General features: G+C 43.6%; 1 protein-coding gene across 3 annotated transcripts in view; it reads left to right on the plus strand.

Moving 5' to 3' along the window:
* LOC110530231 (glypican-5) overlaps window positions 1-22,125 on the plus strand; it is a 203,884-nt gene that overhangs the window by 21,566 nt on the left and 160,193 nt on the right. For all 3 annotated transcript variants that reach the window (XM_036985801.1, XM_036985798.1, XM_036985799.1), the window contains exon 2: window positions 7,537-7,698. In XM_036985801.1, coding sequence (XP_036841696.1) covers window positions 7,537-7,698 — 162 coding nt within the window. The remainder of the gene's footprint in view (window positions 1-7,536; window positions 7,699-22,125) is intronic.

Below are 22,125 nucleotides of genomic sequence, written 5' to 3' on the forward strand. Positions count from 1 at the left end.
AAATGTGAGTGAAAGAGACTGTCATTTCTTCAAACAATCATCTTTATTTAATAACAATTGCAATAATGGAGAGGTTAATAAATCAGATGGAGTGTTAAGGGCCCAACGAATGGCGTTGGGTCTCAGCTTATATAGCCAAGTATCCTAATGGAACGATATAACACGTGATTATAGCTTACCATAGCCTCACATCTCTCAAGCAGTGTGTAATGGTTGCTATGTGTGTGTGTCAAAAGAAGATTAGGGTTATGACCAGGTGGCCTTTTCTGACTGTAACGAGTGCGCTGAGAGTCGGGAAGCAAGTTCAGGGAGTGAGTGTTTCAATAAATAAACACAACTAAATACAAAACAAGAAACACGAACAACGTAATCAGGGAAGTGATGGAGTCCAGGTGAGTCTGATGACGCGCAGGTGCGTGTAACTATGGTGACGGGTGTGCGTCATAATGTGCAGCCTGGTGACCTGGAGGCCGGAGAGGGAGCACACGTGAAACTGACATTGTATTCAGCTAATAGTATGAGATCAAACCCAATTCTCAGTTCTCATTTTCTAAAGAACATCTTGTTCTTGTTTCTTCGAAAATGGGAAGCTACATATGGATAAGATTGTAGCTTGTGACAGCTGGCCTAGACCTTTTCACGTGACAACACCCCCACAGCAACAGCCACTTTTCCGATTTTCACAAGCTTAAATAAGTTTAACGAGATTTTTCCCTCACAGTTTGTATAAACATATTATTTATTGTTTGATGATATAACTACAGTTAGAAACTTTAGGAATTAACATGTGCAATAGTCTAGTTGTGACACAGTAGTGAAACAAGAAGATGCCAATAGTGATTATGAAGAGGCAAACCGTAGTAAATATGTGAGTTTCAATAGTAATTCTGTGGAAATAGTAATTATGTAGGAAATTAAAATGATCAGGAGCAATTCAGTAGTGATCAGTAGTGACATAACACTACACAGACTACACAGACGCAGTAGTAATTGAGTAGGCATACAGCAGTAACATGTTGGCATTAAATAGTAATTCAATAGTGAACATGTAGGAATTGTGTACGTATGTGTAGGTTTTAAGTAGTAGATAGCCAAAAGCTCAGTAGTTACACACTAGTCATTAAGGGAGACTAATGTAGTGATTTGTTCACCAGTAGTGAAACGTCCCAATTTATCACTCATTACTACTTAAAAAAAAAGACATAAATCACTACTGGTTAACTACACATCTCAGTAGCAATCAAGTAGTAAAACCAGTAGGTTTTGTGTAGATCTTGTGTAGTGATGAGTAGTAATTCAGTAGTACTTTTTCATGAGGCCATGGTCAGTCAAACAGCTGTTTGGGCAGACAGTCAGAGTGCTTTAGATAGGCAAGGCCTGTGGCTGAAGCTAAACCCTCTAACTGTTTTAAAGCACCCTCTTCGCAAACCTCTCAGCCTCCACATCCAACAACCCAGTCCCCTATCCCCTATTGCCCCTCAACCCTCAACTCCTTTGACCCACATCCAACATTCCCTAGTTCCCTCCGACTCTGTCCTCAAACCCTCTATCCCCACATCCACAATTCCACCAGTCCACTAAGCCTCAAGTGGCCCCTCTACTTGAGCCCCTCTGCTCCTCCCCCTCCTTCTCAATCCTCTAACCCACATCCAACTGCCCCAGTGGCCCATAACCCTGCCCTCAACCTCTTTGCCCCCAAATCCAATAATCCACTAGACCTCTAGCGCCCCCACATCCAACAACCCAACAGTCTACCAAGCCCCAGGTGCCCCTTGGCCCCAACCCGTCTGAACCACATCCAAGCCTGCCCGGCCCCCTGGCCCTGGCTCTGGACCCCTGCGCCAGTCACTGTGGGCACTGCCAGCTCGAATGCCTGGAAAAGCCTGACATTCCAGGCGCGATTCAGGGCCGTCCAAAAATGCAGGTATGCGGCAAAGCCCCTTTTGAGCCGTGTTTTCTTTAACCACGGTCCCGCCCAAGCACAGCAAATCAATACAGTGTAAATATCCTGCAGGTTCACTGGATGGGACGACTTCAAAAGGACAGCGCTTCCTGAGGTGGAAGAGTCTAGTAGAGAGAGAGAGAGGCAGCAATATGTAGAGGACTAAACTCCTGCATTAATGACCTGTTTTCCCACAAAGTTATTCCTGCTCATTGGAAAACATATCCAAACGGCAGCGTCAGGAATTCGCCGCCCTCCCCGCCAGTAACCTATCCAAATCAAAACAACATTTCCACTCAAAACAAAATGTCCACGCCTTATTGACTAGATGTGTGATGCAAGCAAATTGTGCCTGTGATGTATTTTAAGGAAGTCTGACTGCAAAACCAAGGGCGCTTCTCTACCATCAAGACTTTCTCCCATTTTTACCCACAGGGTACCCAAGGGCACTGAGACGTGGCGGAAGTAATTATGACCAACAAGTTGAGACTTCGTGAATGAGCAGTGGCTTAATACGCCCAATTAGTCCGGAGGTATTTGTCACCTGAGGCCAATTAGGGAATTAAAGGGCTAGGTTGACATTCTGACTCGGCACTCTGAGCTGTGTGTGAATGTCTGGCCAGGCAGAACGAGCGGAGTGGCGCTCGGAGTGGAGCGGAGTGGCGCACACACTAATCGCTAATTTACCACCAGGACCTGTGGAGTTGGTCCTTGCCCCACCCAACTCTTTTGGGTCTGTATCAAATTACATTAGTGCTAAGGGACTGTAGGGATACCCTGCAAGAGACTAAAGCATTGTTGTATAAGGGCCAGGAGTTTTGCACTATAAGGGACGTAAGCCACATCGAGACCATGAGCTACAATGGCTGTTACCTGTAAAAAAAATGTACCATGCTTTTGTTGAAAGGAAAATATTTTGTTGAGAGGAAATGTATCATAGTAACTGACTATATCTTAGATTCAACATCCTAGAGATTGCAGTGCTTTCAAGCTTTTGTTCGTACTACAGTGTGTCTCAGATATTACGTTTACACAAAGGGAGGATTAGCAAAGGTCACTTCAGTAGGCTGTGAATCACTTGCTATTGTTCAGCTCCCTTTGACGTTGGCCTCTTTGCGAATTGCAAGACCTGTCCAATATTAAAGGACTTGCAACAATCTGTTCGTTACTTCACCCCACAACATACTGGTTCTTCTCATCAGCGTTCAATGAAGTCCATAACAGCAATCTACCCACCGTATGGACAACATAGATAAGACCTTGGTTATAATCAATGTTCTGGAATATTCCGGACACCGTCGACCTGTCCTGATAGCGGCTGTTGGTGGCTGTGGCTGCCAAAGTCTTTATGGGTATCTCTTTCTCCCCCGTCGCTAGACATGAAGGACTGGGAGGCCAAGCTGGATTCCACTGTGAGTCTGTGGCCTGGATATTAGTTTCATATTGGAGATAAACAGAGTGGTGAGCCAGCCAGGAGCGAAAGGGTCAGGGGCATAGAGAGAAGAGCATGGTGAAGGGTTCTGGGAAAGAGACAGAAGGAGAGATGGGGTCAGGAACAGAGTGCGAGAGGTCTAGGATAGAGGGTCAGCAACACATATAAACAGGGCTTGGATCCCAGAACAAGGGCCTGGAGACAGACGGAGAAAACAGATGAAGGCAGAGGGGCAGTCTGAGACAGAGAACAGGTGGGAAAAAAGAACCAGACATAAGAAGGAAGGGTGTTCTGGGACAGAAGAAAAAGGAGGGAGACAGTCAGACAGATAGAGGGAAAGACGTGTGGAGGTCGGTCCAGTCGTGACTCCATTCCTAGGTGATTGGAAAAGATGGGGGCTCAGTGGACTCTCTCTCCCTCTGGGTAATTAAGTGACAGCCATGTGGCGCTAGGGACATGTCAAACAAATGAACGAGAGAGGGAATGAGACAAGTGCAACCCTATTGTGTTTCAGGAGTGGATTTGGACTAGGGAAGCTTTAGGCCTGATGTATAGGCCCACACCACCTGCCCCCCACTCCCCTCACCTCTTCAACCAACCCCCAAAATGAGTTATCGTATCAGGGCACAGCCTTATGAGCACTTGGCTGGAGGGGACGAGGGTGGTGGGGGACAGCAAGTGGGACGAGGGGGTGGGGGGCAGCGAAGAGGGGAACGGCAGAGGGGGAGAGTTTCAATATTACACGTTCTGCTAACTGTGGACATCCTCGGTGATGTCATGGCCGTGTTTATATATGGAACTGACAGTATGAGAGTGGTAGAGGAGGGTGTCAGGCAGCATGTCATGACAGGGTGGACTGACTGATGTGGGAACTGTGTTGATGTCATGGTGCCTGATTGAGCCTCACTCAGGTTCATATTAGATCGTATTAGATTACTCTTTATGTGGTTTATTATGGGCCAAGATATCATGTCTAGTGTGAGTCCAGTTTATAGAGTGATGTAAAAGTCCCAACGTGACTCACATTGTGTGTGTGTGTGTGTGTGTGTGTCTGCGTGTGCTTGCATAGGCTATATGATCTAACACATTCACCAGTACTATTTATACTCCAAGCAGAGCTTGTGTTTTTAGTGGTAAGCTCAGCATGTATGAAATTCTACATAATCTTATATACTTTCTCTCATTTTCTCTCCTCTTTTTCTATGCTCAGGTTGTACAGTACATTCGGAAAGTATTCAGACCACTTTCCTTTCTCCAAATTTTGTTTACGTTACAGCCTTCTAAAATTGATGAAATCATTTCCTCTCGTCATCAATACGCCATAATGACAAAGCGAAAACAGGTTTTTAGAACTTTTTGCAAATGTATTAAAAATAAAAAACAGAAATACCTTTTGCATAAGTATTCAGACCCTTTTCTACGAGATTCTAAATTGAGCTCAGGTGCATCCTGTTTCCATTGATCATCCTTGAGCTGTTTCTACAACTTGATTGGAGTCCACCTGTTGTAAATTCAATTGATTGGACATGATTTGGAAAGGCACACACCTGTCTATACAAGGTCCCACAGTTGACAGTGCATGTCAGAGCAAAAATCAAGCCAGGAGGTCGAAGGAATTTTCCATAGAGTTCCGAGACAGGATTGTCTCGAGGCACAGATTTGAAGATCCCCAAGAGTACAATGGCCTCCCTCATTCTTAAATGGAAGAAGATGGAACCATCAAGACTCTTCTCAGAGCTGTCTGCCCAGCCAAACTGAGATTTCGGGGGAGGTGACCAAGAACGTGATGGTCACTCTGACAAGATGGGAGAACCTTCCAGAAGGACAACTATCTCTGCAGAACTCCACCAATCGGGCCTTTATGGTAGAGTGGCTATGAGGAAGCCACTCCTCAGTAAAAGGCACATGACAGCATGCTTGAAGGTTGCCAAAAGGCACCTAAAGGACTCTCAGACCATGAGAAACAAGATTCTCTGTTCTGATGAAACCAAGATTGAACTCTTTGGCCTGCGTCAGATCTGGAGGAAACCTGGCACTGTCCTTACGGTGATGCATGGTGGTGGCAGCACCATGCTGTGGGGATGTTTTTCAGTGGCAGAGACTGGGAGACTAGTCAGGTTTGAGGGAAAGATTAACGGAGCAAAGTACAGAGAGATCCTTGATTAAAACCTGCTACAGAGCGCTCAGGACATCAGACTGGGGCAAAGGTTCAAATCAAATCAAAGTTTATTTGTCACGTGCGCTGAATACAACAGGTGTAAACCTTACAGTGAAATGCTTACTTACAGGCTCTAACCAATGGTGCTTAAAAAAAAGGTATGTGTGCTTCTGTGTGTGTGTGTGTGTGTGTGTGTAGGTAAGTAAAATAAATAAAACAACATTAAAAAGACATTTGAAAAAAGAGTAGCAAGGCTTTATACAGACACCTGTTAGTCAGCCTTATTGAGGTAGTATGTACATGTAGGTATTGTTAAAGTGACTATGCATATATGATGAACAGAGAGTAGCAGCAGCGTAAAAAGAGGGGTTGGCGGGTGGTGGGACACAATGCAGATAGCATAGTAAGCCAAGGTGCGGGAGCACTGCTTGGTCGGGCCATTTAGGTATTATGTACATGAATGTATAGTTTAAGTCACCTTCCAATAGGACAACAACACTAAGCATACAGCCAAAACAACGTAGGAGTGGCTTCGGGACAAGTCACTGAATTTCATTGAGTTGCCATGCCAGAGCCCGGAATTGAATCCAATCAGACATCTCTGGAGAGACCTGGAAATAGCTGTGCGGCGATGCTCTCCATCCAACCTGACATAGCTTGAGAGGATCTGCAGAGAAAAATTAGAGAAACTCCCAAAATACAGGTGTGCCAAACTTGTAGCGTCATACCCAAGAAGACTCAAGGCTATAATCGCTGCTAAAGGTGCTTCAACAAAGTACTGAGTAAAGGTTCTGAATAATTATGTAAATGTGATATTTCCATTTTTTGTTTTTTCATTACTTTTTTAGACATTTCTAAAAAACTGTTTTTGCTTTGTCATGATGGGGTGTAGATTGATGTGGGGAAAAAAAACCCAATTGAATCCATTTTAGAATAAGGCTGTAATGTAACAAAATGTGGAAAAAGTCAAGGGGTCTGAATACTTTCTGAATGCACTCTATCTATACAGTATATTACTGTCTGTAAATAGGGACCTTGTGGTAGTTAGTTGTAAGGGCATGAGATCAGCAGAAGACAAGGCAGGTTGAAGTACTTAAAGTGTACTTTTGTTTCAGGTCTTGGTGGTCCAATGGATGAAGTTGCCATATGATACACCATATCCAGTCAATAATTGCTGTAGCAACAAAGCCCAAAAATGTGCCTCTGAATTAGGCTTAACCTGTTCTATTTGAATGGACACTGGTAGAGCAAGACTGCACATCCTCTCCTTGAGAAACCAAGTAGGATCTGCCTCACAGCACCCATAATGAAATAATGAATGTGCCCGAGTTGGCGGGAGGCCGTGACAGAGAGAGAGCACAGTGGTGAGGGGAGCCGAGCGTTCACTTCACCATAGAGTCCAGTACTCCAGTACACCCCCCCCCCCCACCCCCCCCGACTGCACACCGTTGTTGTTGTAGCCCCGGACAAAAACACCTGATTCAACTTGTCAAGGGCTTGATGATTGGTTGACAAGTAGAATAGGTGTAAGACCAGAGTTGGGAAACACTGCTCTATATGGTGATGTGAGACATGTTCTGTTTTGTAAAAACTTTCCTGCAGTCAAATGAACAAATGGCCCTATGGTGGCCTCATGGGCGGAATATTATTTATATTTTGGACCCTGATTTAGCCCACTGCAGTAAAAATGCTCACCCTGAAGTGTTCTGGCTGCATGATGAACAAAGGCTAGAATTTATTTTCAGAAAGGCTTTCGATATGGCTCAATTAATTTTTTTAAAGCCTGGGGGGAGAAGGATATTTGTATTGTTTTTGTATTCTAATGTGACAAGGTAATCGATAGCTGTACTTTGTTATAATTCGTTAAATGTCATTTTGTTTTTTGTATTTTGTGCACAAATAGCGTCTTATAAGCCCCATAAGGGCTATGCAGTGTATGACACAGAAATAAAATCAATCAAATATAGACCTAACCCTGTCCTCTCTCCCCCTCTGTCCCATCAGATGTGGACCTGTTGGTGTGTAAGCACCAGGGCCCGTCCTGCTGCACCCGCAAGATGGAGGAGAGCTACCAGGAGGCGGTGAGACGAGAGACCCTCCAGAATGTCCGCTCCTACAGCTTCGAGCTGAAGTACCTCATCTCCGGCCACGCCACTGCCTTCCAGGGTAAGGAGAGGGGGGAAAGTGGGATGGGATGGGAAGGCCTTTTAGGGAATGGAGTGATAGTGGGACAGGTACGGGGTTTTAACCAGGTTAGAGATAGAGGATCTCTTTCCGTTTGTAAACCAATTTGGACAAAACGTCACCTCCCTAAACCACAAGAAAGGAAATGGAACAGAGAAAGCTACTTCATAGTACTTGGATGAGGCCTGTAAACGAATCTCTTTGCTGACATACAGTTGAACTTGTCTATATTTTCCACCAGCATAAACAGTTGAAAACTAAACAGTTTTATTTGTTTTGATAGTTATTTGTAAAAATATATATATATTTGTTGAGGAATTCATTCAAATGTTTTTCTTCCAATCCTCTTGGGCCACTGTTGCTGGCTCCAGCTCTAGTTCCTGACTCTTGCTCTGGCTTGTTTTTGATTGGTCCAGATGGCACAGCTTTCTTCTTTTCCCCTCAGTGGTTTTGGCAGTAGCTGGGTTGTGGAGAGGTAGACTAGGGAGGGTAGAGAGTGGAATGGGTGGTGGGTAGGTAATGTTGGCAGTTATATGTATTGTGGAGAGGCAGTGGGAGCCTGGAGACTAGGGAAGGTATAGCAGAGGCAGTTAATGGAGGACTCTGCTTTTTTCACGCAGAAAAGGAAAGATAAAATGCAGGAAAAAAATATTGCTGCGTTTTATAAACGCAGATCTAAAATACTTATTTTTGTTAATTCTGCTCGGCTTCAGTCAAGGTTCACTCCAAATCATGAATGTAAAAGGACAAATTATGTGCTTCAGTTGCACTTCTCCACTTGGATTAAATATCTTTGCCCTTGTCATTGGATCACCAGAAAGCACTCTGACTGATCTGTGAAGGCTACTTTTCTCTGGTACTTTCCTCCTGTGTGGTTTTTCTTCGGTAGCAAGTTAAAATGCAAGATTAACTTCAAGAAAAACATTAGGAAATGTAGATGGCTACCCCTTTTTCTCCCCAATTTCGTGATATCCAATTGGTAGTTACAGTCTTGTCCCATCGCTGTAACTCCCATACAGACTCGGGAGAGGCGAAGGTTGAGAGCGTCCTCCAAAATGACCCTGCCAAGCAGCACCTTTTCTTGACATACTGCTCACTTAACCCCGAAGCCACAACAATGTGTCAGAGGAAACACCGTACAACTGGCGTTTAGAGTCAGCTTGCAGGCATCTGGCATGCCACAAAGGAGTCAGAAGAGCGCGATGGGCCAAGGCCATCCCGGCCGGCCAAACCCTCCCATAGCCTGGACGATGCTGGGCCAATTGTGCGCTGCCTAATGGGTCTCCCGGTCACGGCCGGCTGTGACACAGCCTGGGATTAATCCCGGGTCTGTAGTGACGTCTCAAGCGCCTTAGACAACTCGAGAGGCCCTAAACATGAGAAATATGAAGGCCATGCATAGTTTTTTGCAAAAATTACCTTGCTTTTTCACCGAAAGCTAATTTACTTAGCTATGTGTGGCTGCTAGCCAAATAGCATTGCACTTCGGTTGTCATCTGATGAGAACTATTTTCCGGCAAATGTGTTGGTTGCACTAATGTATTTTGTGTTAAGTAAACTATAGTATCACACCCCTTATCATTCTATTGAAGCAAAATACCATGGTTGAACTTCAATATAAAATGCAGGTAAAATGGTTTATAAGGCAGGTTTTTTTATGGTCTGCAGTTTGAAAATGCAGATTTCTGAAAGTTATGTGACCTCTGGTACCCTCTGACCCACTGGTACCCTCTGGGCCTCTGAGCCTCTGGGCTGCAGTAGTTTATGAGCGGAAGTCTGTCTACTGTGCCACTTTCTGCCTGCTTGGCTTTCTCTGAGGGCAGCAGTAGATGGATGGATGGTTGGCAAGTCTGCCTGAGGGGCTAGTTCGGCTGCCAGAGGGGCTTTTACTGGGCCAAGCAAGGCCAGCTCCGGTCCAGCCCCCCCAGCCTTGTCCTCTCCGATTGGGGTGACTGGTAATTGCAATGTCATTTGAAATTTCCTAAACGGACAGATTTGTCTCTGTAAACCTCCAGTGCTATCCCGCAAAGTCTACTGGCGAGCGGTTCTGAATGTTTTTGGTGCTGCAGGAATTTGTGTACCATGCAATTTGTTTTATAAGACAATGTACTGTGTGCATAGGCATTATGCTGGCCAGTTTTGTTTTATATGATTGTTGTTCGGATACCAGTGGTTTGTTGGACTCCTTCATGGAAATACGTGTGCATGATATATGTAAGTACGTGAGAGTGGGTCAAGTTGAGCCAAAGGGTTAGTTGAGCCACCGCTTGTTTCTAGGAAACCATACACAAAATGTATCATGTGACCAAATATTTAGGAAGAGTTCATCATTTCATGGAGTCTGATGGAAGAAATCACGTGGAAAAAGTGATTAGCAAGTTTGGTCCTAAAAACAGATTTTCACCAACTCAAATGAATGTATTGTTATAGGTTTCATGATCCTTGAATCTAAAACAAAGTATTACTTTGATACATAATTTAGGGTCTCTATAAGCTTCAATATGAGGTCCTCAACCTAGCATGAAAGGACATCCTTGTAGCTGTGTGGGCTAATATAGTCAAAATGTTTGCCTTGGGGTAAGTTGAACCAATGGCATACTATGCAGAGTATTTTTGCAATGTGTCATGCATATGAACTCAAGATAGTCTAGTAAAACACGTAGGAGTCTAGCCACCCTTGAGGTTCTTGGAAGAGCAGCCAAGGAAGTGAGAGAAGGGAAGCAGCAGCAAGGGAGAAAAAAACAGACTGAAGGACCCTGAAGAGGTACATTGACAATAAAGACATGAACATGTACCTGTCTGAAAGAGGCTATGACAGAGTAGCAGAGGACATGGAGTCTGAGCTTGATAAAGAGAGGCTATGACAGAGTAGCAGAGGACATGGAGTCTGAGCTTGATAAAGAGAGGCTATGACAGAGTAGCAGAGGTTATGGAGTCTCAGCTTGATAAAGAGAGGCTATGACAGAGTAGCAGAGGACATGGAGTCTGAGCTTGATAAAGAGAGGCTATGACAGAGTAGCAGAGGACATGGAGTCTGAGCTTGATAAAGAGAGGCTATGACAGAGTAGCAGAGGACATGGAGTCTCAGCTTGATAAAGAGAGGCTATGACAGAGTAGCAGAGGTTATGGAGTCTGAGCTTGATAAAGAGAGGCTATGACAGAGTAGCAGAGGACATTGAGTCTGAGCTTGATAAAGAGAGGCTATGACAGAGTAGCAGAGGACATGGAGTCTGAGCTTGATAAAGAGAGGCTATGACAAAGTAGCAGAGGACTTGGAGTCTGAGCTTGATAAAGAGAGGCTATGACAGAGTAGCAGAGGACATGGAGTCTGAGCTTGATAAAGAGAGGCTATGACAGAGTAGCAGAGGTTATGGAGTCTGAGCTTGATAAAGAGAGGCTATGACAGAGTAGCAGAGGACATGGAGGCTCAGCTTGATAAAGAGAGGCTATGACAGAGTAGCAGAGGACATGGAGTCTGAGCTTGATAAAGAGAGGCTATGACAGAGTAGCAGAGGTTATGGAGTCTGAGCTTGATAAAGAGAGGCTTTGACAGAGTAGCAGAGGACATGGAGACTCAGCTTGATAAAGAGAGGCTATGACAGAGTAGCAGAGGACATGGAGTCTGAGCTTGATAAAGAGAGGCTATGACAGAGTAGCAGAGGACATGGAGTCTGAGCTTGATAAAGAGAGGCTATGACAGAGTAGCAGAGGACATGGAGTCTGAGCTTGATAAACATGTCAAGAATCTCATGGAGCAGTTTCATTGGCTTAGTAGCCTCAAATGCAGAGAACTTGCCTATGAGTTTAAGATATACAGTGAGATGAGCAAGTGAAGACATAAGAAAGGTCTCAGTACAATATTAGCGGGTGGATTCATTTGTCGTTATGAACATAACTTCCTGCTTACCTCATGTCTGGAGCATTCTGAAGCAAGGTCAGGTGCTCAACATGTCTCGACAGCAATAGATTTCATCAACTATGGAACAACAATAGAAGGCATGATGATGTTGGTGATGATGATGTCAGTTGCCTCGGTTCTAAGTTCAACTTGTCCCGTTGGCGTGCTGTGTGGAGATTTGGCGTGTGTTGCTGTGGAGAAAGTCACGTGGGGGAGCGACGTCTCACGAGGTGTTTTAAATATCCCAGGAAGTCACTGCTATGACATGGTGATGGAGTGGAGACGTGCTTGCTATGGTGACATCGGTCCCTCTCTAATTGGTGTGTGTGTGTGTGTTTCAGACTGATTTGAAGATACGTGTGTGTTGTGTATCTATGACCCTACTGTATCAGAATAATAGACGAGAACATGTTCACCCCCTCTCTCATCATCTCATCCAGTTTCAGATCTCGAAGGCGTCCTACCCCCGCACACACACACAAATACTCCCTCAGTGCCAGAGCCTCTCCCCAACCTGCTGCCTCAGTGCCAGAGCCTCTCCCCAGCCTGCTGCTTCAGCCTCAGCGGGGTATCCTGCTCTGCTGGAGTGTTTATTTGATCACCACACTCCTCCAGGCCTCCAGGGTGTGGCCTCTGTTTATGTTCCCTTGCTTCTGCTCACTCGCCAAACACTGAGGGAGATGGCTTTTGGATCTCTCTCTCTCTTTATCTCACACTTGCTCACTCAATCACTCTCTCTCTCTCTCTCTCTCTCTCTCTCTCTCTCTCTCTCTCTGTGTCTCTCTCTCGCACTTTCTCACTCTCTCTCGACTCATTGTTCATGTCACACTGACTAAGCCAAAGATTTGACGGGCCCACCCGTAGGCAGATGTGAGTGTGTGTTTTGTTTGGCGGTTGTGTGTTTTGTTAGCCCAAACAGCCTACTGTGTCATGTCATGTACAGGTGGGGACATGTCACGAGTGTGACCCCGTAAAAACGAATGTCCCAATCCCGTTGACACAGAGCGGAATGAAACCGTTTCACATCTTTTTCTCCTGTTTATGGCTAGTGAACAGAGCTCGCTCTTCCTGGCCTCCTCCCTTTACCTCTCTCTGCCAGGCCAGTCTGCCAGGCCAGTCTGCCAGGCCAGTCTGCCAGGCCAGTCTAAATGTCCTGGTCACATGTGGAGGACTGACCAGGCCAACGTAACCCCCTAGTGACGTTTTTTTTAACCCTGTAATAGGGCTAAATAGACTAATAGACTATAATAGACTATAATAGACTATAAACCGAAAATGATGGACGACCATTGCGATCAGTTATTGCCGGCATTTTGCTGATATCGTTTAATACAATACGTACCCTATACTAGAGAAATGTGACGTTTCAAATGAATACGTCTGATATTATGTGTGATTGTTTAATGGGCAATTGTTGGTTGGCTACAAACATCAAACTAGTTGTGGTAGTTTAAAGGATAAGTGTGTGGTGCACATTAATGTTATTCATGTATCGTTCTATTTATCATTAATCACATCAATTGAAGCAATTTATCGAAGTCTTTCCCTCGTTTCTGGACACCACTGAGTTTATTCTCCCTTCTGACATCATCTGTCCTTTAACATCAGACAGACAGGTCACCTAACTCCCACAGAGACAGGTCACACTAACTAGGGGTCAGAGGTCAGGAGGCTAGGGGTCAGGTACTTACACACACACACACACACACACACACACACACACACACACACACACACACACACACACACACACACACACACACACACACACACACACACACAGACAGGTCACACTCAGACCGGGGGGTCAGGAGCGGTCAGGATCCGTACATAAATATGCTAATTGATAGTGAGTGTTGGGACTAGAGGGAATGGGGTTTAGCCCCAGTCTAGTCTAAGTCTGAGCCGGACAAGATTAGACCCAAAGGGGCTTTGGTAGACAAGAGGACCAGCCTGACCGTTAAAGTGCTCCAGCCAATCAGATCTGGACTAATCTCAAGCCTTTTATTGGCTGAGCTAGGCTGGAGCAGATGGACCAGACACTTATAGAACAGGCCTCTGTGTGATATCTGTGAGAGTGTGTGCTGGTTCCAGGAGGGTCAAGGAGTTTCAGCCACCATGTCAGACAGAGGGGGAAATCCACTCTGAGTCCATCAGTGATTACTGTCCAATCACCTCTTCTTACTCTGCTTGTTTACTTGTTTACCATTAACTCTGGTAGGTTTGGCTAGACTCTGCTGGACTGTGCTTCCAGGACTATACTACAGGTGTGTGTGTGTGTGTGTGTGTGTGTGTGTGTGTGTGTGTGAATGACTGTGTGTGTGTAAAGATTGAGTGTGAATGATCAGATTACCTTAACCCAGACCTTAACCTTATCCATGAGGTTGATGAAACATAGCTTACCCTATATCAGTGGCCAGGGGCATGGGGACTGGACACTCAGCTAAATGCCATAACTACGTCCCAAATAGCACCCTATTCCTATATCGTGCACTACTTTTGACGAGAGCTCTATAGGCACTGGTCAAAAATAGTGCACTATATATGGAACAGGGTGCTATTTTGGATGCAGCCCATGTCAACGTATGAGTCCTGGAGTTGAAGACTTGTTGTTTACACACTCCGCCATCACCATGGATACATACTAACACACATGTGAAGTTTATTGATTGCGTACACGGATTTGCAGATGTTATCGTAAGTGCAGTGAAATGCTTGTGTTTCTAGCTTCAACAGTGCAGTAATACCTAGGAATATTTTACTTTTTTTTAAATACACACATCATCCCTTTATAATCCGTCATTTTCTGGTGTCCCTGCTACATACGTCTCGTGTCTGAGTCGTTGAAATGCGAGCTACAGTAAATGCTGCCTCAGGATATGCGGTTTCTAATTTGTACATAGCCCAGAGAAGTTCCTTGAGAGCCTTTTGGCGATGTCGGCTTGGAGGGGAAAATACATGGTATTGTTGATGACCGAAGAAAATTCTTGCGGTTGGCATTTGATGGTGAGAGATTGGAGATTGGGAGAACAAAAGGACTTGAGTTTCTGTACGTTACCCCAGTCACACAATGATCATTAGCCAAAGTGTATTGGCAGTAGACCAGCTTTTAATGCCATGACATTTTCAGGTTATTAATGTGTGCCTGCATATTTAGTATTTTATTTTTAAAAAATGAAATAATTTCTATTTCACTAGGCAAGTCACTTAAGAACAAATTCCAATGACAGTTTAGGAACAGTTTAGGAACAGTGGGTTAACTGCCTTGTTCAGGGGCAGAACGACAAATTTTAACCTTGTCAGCTCGGGGATTCGATCTTTCAGTTGCCAGTGCTCTAACCACTAGGCTACCAGATCCCAATTAGCGGTTGCCAAGGCAGCAACTACTCTTCCTGTGGTCCAAACGTTGTGCATTATTTACATTGCTCAATTATTACATTACAATATTACAATGCTACATTACATGACTACGAATAATGTGTGGGTGTGTGCAGATTGTGTGTTTTAGTGTGTGTTTGTTTGTTTTTTGTTATCTTTGTGGGGACCAGAATTCGGATTAGGGGTTTGGGATCAGCATTGAGGTAAGGGTTATGTTAAGGGTTAGTGTTAGGGTTTAGGGAAAATAGTATTTTGAATGGGAATCAATTGTTTGGTCCCCACTAGGATAGTAAAACAAACATGTGTGTGTATGTGTGTGTGTGTCTCTTCACAGTCGGTGTTGTACCGTGAGGTGTTGTTTTATCTGGGGCGGTTCTTCAGTCTGATTTTCCAGCTTGCTTGTTACCTGAGGTGGAATAGTTGAATTTAGCCATGGCTCTATGTAGTAGTGCTTTTCCTAATAGTCTGTTCGAGACATGGGGACTGTGAAGAGACCCCTGGGGGCATGTCTTGTGGGGTATGTATCAGCGTCTGAGCTGTGTTTTAACGATTGAACGCGCTGTTCGGCACTATTAACACGTCAGTACCTCTCACAAAGGCCAGTAGCGAGGCAGTCAGTCTCTCCTCTACTTTGATCCAGGAGAGATTGATGTGTATGTTGTTGATGTTTGCGCCAGAAAATGTAGCCAAACTTTAATGAGACTTTTAATGACATAAATTACAGGCTGACACATGTCATGTCTGACAAATACAATGTAATGAGAGTCAACATTAATGCCTAAAGACTTGGTTCTGTCGACCACGTCGAGGCACGGTTCATTCGGATCAAATGGTCACAAGACCAGAGCGTGCCTGTTTAACAGGACAGTGCCTGTTTTGCACTGCACATTACCCACCTTGAATCTGCGCGGCTGCGCTCGGCATTTTGAAACTATTTAACCATAAACGTAATTATTTAAAACCTGGAAGTTTTCTGTCATTTTATGAAGCATGTCTTTGTTCCAAAGTAGCCTAGCCAAAACACGACCATAGAAATGTTAAGATAAATATTTTATCAACACTTAATAGGACATTGAAACCAGCATTTTTTTTTTCATGTTTTATTGGTTTTCAAATCAACGTTATTTTATTGTCCAGCAGTCAAAGGCATAATCCTAGTCATATTAGCAGGCCTAACCCAGGCTAGTTGATGCATGTTTATATCCCCTCTCTTTCTTCATTTCTAACTGCCTGTGTGTGGCCTTGTTTAGAAATGTGTTTTCCCGCTGATTGCCTTTTGAAACATTTGCATGTAGCCTACAGCCATGTGCGCATTGTTGAGCTTATAATAGGAAGAAATACAACTTAATCAACATTTAAAGTGAAATGGTCTGACCTTTTGCATCAGACTCATTGATTTAAAAAATCATTATTGTGCAGTGGTTGAATGAATTTGGAATCTGTCGTCCTAGAAGAGTCTATTTGGAACTGTAGACATATTTTTGGTTGGCCCAGGGACGATGGGACGCCCTTAATTTCGGGCCCTGGAGGGAATTATTTTATAAAGACAAAAAGTATTTGGTTGTAGCCTAACTGTATTATTGCAATATTTTATAGGCTACCAAGAGTGGCCAACCATCCTCCAGGAGAGCCTTAAAAGGGCAGTGTTGTATTTTGAGACAGGCTTGAATATGCAAAGAAGCCAATTGGCAAAGGGTAGGCTCCATTTTTGTCTGATTCACTATGGTAAAAGACCTCTGTTGTCTGTAGTGACGCCTATAGCTAGCTAGCTGTAGCTTATACTTTCAGTACGAGATTCATTTGCTGATCCTTTGATTGGGTAGACAACACGTCAGTTCATACTGCAAGAGCTCTGATAAGTTGGAGTACGTCCTCTTGAAGTTGTCATAATTACTGTGCAAGTCTATGGAAGGGGTGAGAACCAAGAGCTTTCTAGGTTTTGTATTGAAGTCAATGTACCCAGAGGAGGACGGAAGCTAGCTGTACTCCGGCTACACTATCCTACAGAGTGCTGTTGAGGCTACTGTAGACCTTGCAAAACAGTGTGTTTAAATCAATTATTTGGTGACGTGAATATATTTAGTATAGTTTTATCTAAAAAGTATAACTTTTAAAATATTTACAATTTACATTTTTTGAAATTCACTGAGGAGGATGGTCCTCCTCTTCCTCCTCTGAGGGGCATCCACTGATGGAAGTACAGTTGAAGTCGGAAGTTTACATACACCTTATCCAAATACATTTAAACTCAGTTTTTCACAATTCCTGACATTTAATCCTAGGAAGAATTCCCTATATTAGGTTAGTTAGGATCACCACTTTATTTTGAGAATGTGAAATGTCAGAATAATAGTAGAGAGAATGATTTATTTCAGCTTTTATTTCTTTCATCACATTCCCAGTGGGTCAGAAGTTTACATACACTCAATTCGTATGTGGTAGCATTGCCTTTGAGTTGTTTAACTTGGGTCATACATACCTTTAACTTCCTGACTGATGTCTTGAGATGTTGCTTCAATATATCCACATAATATTCCCGCCTCATGATGCCATCTATTTTGTGAAGTGTACTAGTCCCTCCTGCAGCAAAGCCTTCACCACATGATGCTGCCTCCCCCGTTCTTCACGGTTGGGATGGTGTTCTTTGGCTTGCAAGCATCCCCCTTTTACCTCCCAACATAACGATGGCCATGATTGCTAAACAGTTATATTTTTGTTTCATCAGACCGGAGGACATTCCTCCAAAAAGTACCATCTTTGTCCTCATGTGCAGCTGCAAACCATAGTCTGGGTTTTTTATTGCAGTTTTGGAGCAGTGGCTTCTTCCTTGTCGAGCGGCCTTTCAGGTTATGTCGATATAAGACTCGTTTTACTGTGGATATAGATACTTATGTACCTGCTTCCTCCAGCATCTTCACAAGGTCCTTTGCTGTTGTTCTGGGATTGATTTGCACTTTTCATACCACAGTACGTTCATCTCAGAACGCGTCTCCTTCCTGAGCGGTATGACCACGGCGTGGTCCCATGGTGTTTATACTTGCATACTATTGTTTGTACAGATGAACGTGGTACCCTTAGGCATTTGGAAATTGCGCCCAAGGATGAACCAGACTTGTGGAGGTCTCCAATTTCTTTTCTGTGGTCTTGGCTGATTTCTTTTGATTTTCCCATGATGTCAAGCAAAGAGGCACTGAGTTTGAAGGTAGGCCTTGAAATACATCCACAGGTACACCTCCATTTCACTCAAATGATGTTAATTGGCCTATTAGAAGCTTCTAGCCATGACATAATTTTCTGGAATTTTCCGAGCTGTTTAAAGGCACAGTCGACTTCGTGTATGTAAACTTCTGACCCACTGGAATTGTGATACAGTGAATTATAAGTGAAATAATCTGTCTGTAAACAATTGTTGGAAAAACCGACTTGCCAAAACTATAGTTTGTTAACAAGAAATGTATGGAGTTGTTAAAAAAACGAGTTTTAATGATTCCAACCTAAGTGTATATAAACTTTCGACATCAACTGTATATATGAAGATCGTTTAGTGCCTAAAAAATGTGATAAATACAAACAAAAATGAATTTAAAAAGTTGCCTGATCTTTCTTATCTCTCAGAATAATTGTATTTTTTTTTACTATCGTGTGCCATGTAGTGGCCATTAGCATTAATGCCATATTCAATGTTTCATCCAATCATTCTTTTATATAACGTTCAAAGGTTTGGGGTCATTTAGAAATGTTCTTGTTTTCCGTATGTCCTTGTTTTCCACATTTCCAAATGAGTTTCAAAATGAATAGGAAATATAGTCAAGACATTGACAAGGTTATGAATATAGATTTTTAATTGAAATAGTGATTGTGTCCTTCGCTTCGCTTACTTTGCTTTTGTCAAAGAATCCTCCATTTGCAGCAATTACGGCCTTGCAGACCTTTGGCATTTGTTGAGGGAATCTCAAGAGATTTCACCCCATGCCTCCTGAAGCACCTCCCACACTTTGGATTGGCTTTATGGGCACTTCTTACGTACCATACGGTCAAGCTGCTCCCCCAACAGCTCAAAAGGGTTGCGATCCGGTGCCTGTGCTGGCCACTCCATTATAGACAGAATACCAGCTGACTGATTCATCCCTAAATAGTTCTTGCATAGTTTGGAGCTGTGCTTTGGGAAATTGGCTCCAATTAAGCACCGTACATAGGGTATGGCATTGTGTTGAAAAATGGAGTGATAGCCTTCCTTCTTCTAGATCCCTTTTACCCTGTACAAATCTCCCACTTTACCACTACCAAAGCACCCCCAGACCATCACATAGCCTCCACCATGCTTGACAGATGGTGTCAATCACTCCTCCAGCAACTTTTCGTTTTTTCTGCATCTCACGAATGTTCTTCTTTGTGATCTGAACACCTCAAACTTAGATTAGTCTGTCCATAACACTTTTTTACTCTTTCTTCCTCTGTCCAGTGTCTGTGTTCTTTTGCCCATCTTAATCTTTTATTTTTATTGGCCAGTCTGAGATATGGATTTTTGTTTGCAACTCTGTCTAGAAGGCCAGCATCCCCGAGCCACCTCTTCACTGTTGGCGTTGAGACTGGTGTTATGCCGGTACAATTTAATGAAGCTGCCAGTTGGGGACTTGTGAGGCGTCTGTTTCTCAAACTAGACACTCTAATGCACTTGTCCTCTTGCTCAGTTGTGCACCGGGGCTTCCCACTCCTCTTTCTATTCTGGTTAGAGCCAGTTTGCACTGTTCTATGAAGGGAGTATTACACCGTGTTGTACGAGATCGTCAGTTTCTTGGCAATTTCTTGCATGGAATAGCCTTCATTTCTCAGAACAAGAATAGACTCATGAGTTTCAGAAGAAAGTTATTTTTGAGCCTGTAATCAAACCCACAAATGCTGATGCTCCAGATACTCAACTAGTCTAAAGCAGGTCAGTTGTATTGCTTCTTTAATCAGGACAACAGTTTTCAGCTTTGCTAATATAATTGCAAAAGGGTTTTCTAATGATCATTTAAAATTATAAACTTGGATTAGCTGACATTGGAACACAGGAGTGATGGTTGCTGATAATGGGCCTCTGTACGCATATGTAGATATTCCATAAAAAATCAGCCGTTTCCAGCTATAATAGTCATTTACAACATTAACAACATCTACACTGTATTTCACACATTAGCAGGAGCACATAAAATTGTCAGAGATTCCAGTCACCCAAGTTATAGACTGTTTTCTCTGCTACCGCACGGCAAGCGGTACCGGAGTGCCAAGTCTAGGACCAAAAGGCTCCTCCACAGCTTCTACCCCCAAGCCATTAGACTGCTGAACAATTCATAAAAATTGCCACTGGACAATGTACATTGACCCCTCCGTTGGCCACTGCTGCTACTTACTGTTTGTTTGTTATTACCTATGCATAGTCACTTCGCCCCCTCTTACATGTACAGATTACCTCAACTAGCCCGTACCCCTGCACACTGACACGGTACCGGTGCCCCCTGTATATACTCGTTATTGTTATTCTTATTGTGTTTTTTTTTTTCATTTTTTTTTTCAGCCTACTTGGTAAATATTTTCTTCTTCTTGAACTGCACTGTTGGTTTTAATTTTTTAATTTTTTAATTTGACCTTTATTTAACCAGGTAGACCAGTTGAGAACAAGTTCTCATTTACAACTGCGACCTGGCCAAGATAAAGCAAAGCAGTGCGACACAAACAACACAGAGATACACATTGGATAAACAAAAGTAGAGTTAATAACACAATAGAAAAATGTATATACAGTGTGTGCAAATATAGTAAGATTAGGGAGGTAAGGCAATGAATAGGCCATAGTGGCGAAATAATTACAATTGAGCAATTAAACACTGGAGTGATAGATGTGCAGAAGATGAATGTGCAAGTAGAGATACTGGGGTGCAAAGGAGCAACAAAAAATAACAATAGGGGGATGAGGTAGTTGGGGGGGCTATTTACAGATGGGCTGTGTACAGGTGCAATGAAATGTAAGCTGCTCTGACAGCTGATGCTTAAAGTTAGTGAGGGAGATATGACTCCAGCTTCATTGAATTTTGCAATTCGTTGCAGTCATTGGCAGCAGAGAACTGGAAAGAAAGGCGGCCAAAGGAGGAGTTGGCTTTGGGGATGACCAGTGAAATATACCTGCTGGAGCGCGTGCTACGGGTGTGTGCTGCTATGGTGACCAGTGAGCTGAGATAAGGCGGGGCTTTACCTAGAAAAGACTTATAGATAACCTGGAGCCAGTAAGTTTGGCGACGAATATGAAGCGAGCGCCAGCCAACGAGAGCATACAGGTCACAGCGGTGGGTAGTATATTGGGCTTTGGTGACAAACGGATGGCACTGTGATTGATTACATCCAATTTGCTGAGTAGAGTGTCGGAGGCTATTTTGTAAATGACATCGCCGAAATCAAGGATTGGTAGGATAGTCAGTTTTACGAGGGTATGTTTGGCAGCATGAGTGAAGGATACCTTGTTGCGAAATAGGAAGCCGATTCTAGATTTAATTTTGGATTGGAGATGCTTAATGTGAGTCTGGAAGGAGAGTTTACAGTCTAACCAGACACCTAGGTAATTGTAGTTGTCCATATATTCTAAGTCAGAACCGTCCAGAGTAGTGATGCTAGACGGGCAGGCAGGTGCGGGCAGCGATCGGTTGCATTTAGTTGTACTTGCATTTAAAAGCAGTTGGAGGTCACAGAAGGAGTGTTGTATGGCATTGAATCTCGTCTGGAGGTTTGTTAACACAGTGTCCAAAGAAGGGCCAGAAGTTTAAGGGCTTGTAAGTAAGAATTTCACTTTAAAGTCTCCACTTGTTGTATTTGGCGCATGTGGCAAATAAAGTTTGATTTGATTTAGACTGTGTTTGGACTAGAGGGTTAGTAGAGGGGAATCCCAGCCTTCCAACGGTGCAGATTTGTTTAGGCTCTACAGTGCCGGTGGAAAGGCGACAATGAAATGAATGCTTAGTTGGCTATATTTAACTAGCGAGATAACGGTTACAAGTTATGCTTTGAATCGGTGGTCTAACTAGTCTGTCTGACATGATTGTATATCTGCTGCTGAAATGTCCCGCTCTCTCTCCTCGGGCAACGGCCCACTCACACTGGTA

Source organism: Oncorhynchus mykiss, chromosome 8 (assembly GCF_013265735.2).
Source record: "Oncorhynchus mykiss isolate Arlee chromosome 8, USDA_OmykA_1.1, whole genome shotgun sequence".
Classification (NCBI taxonomy): Eukaryota; Metazoa; Chordata; class Actinopteri; order Salmoniformes; family Salmonidae; genus Oncorhynchus; species Oncorhynchus mykiss.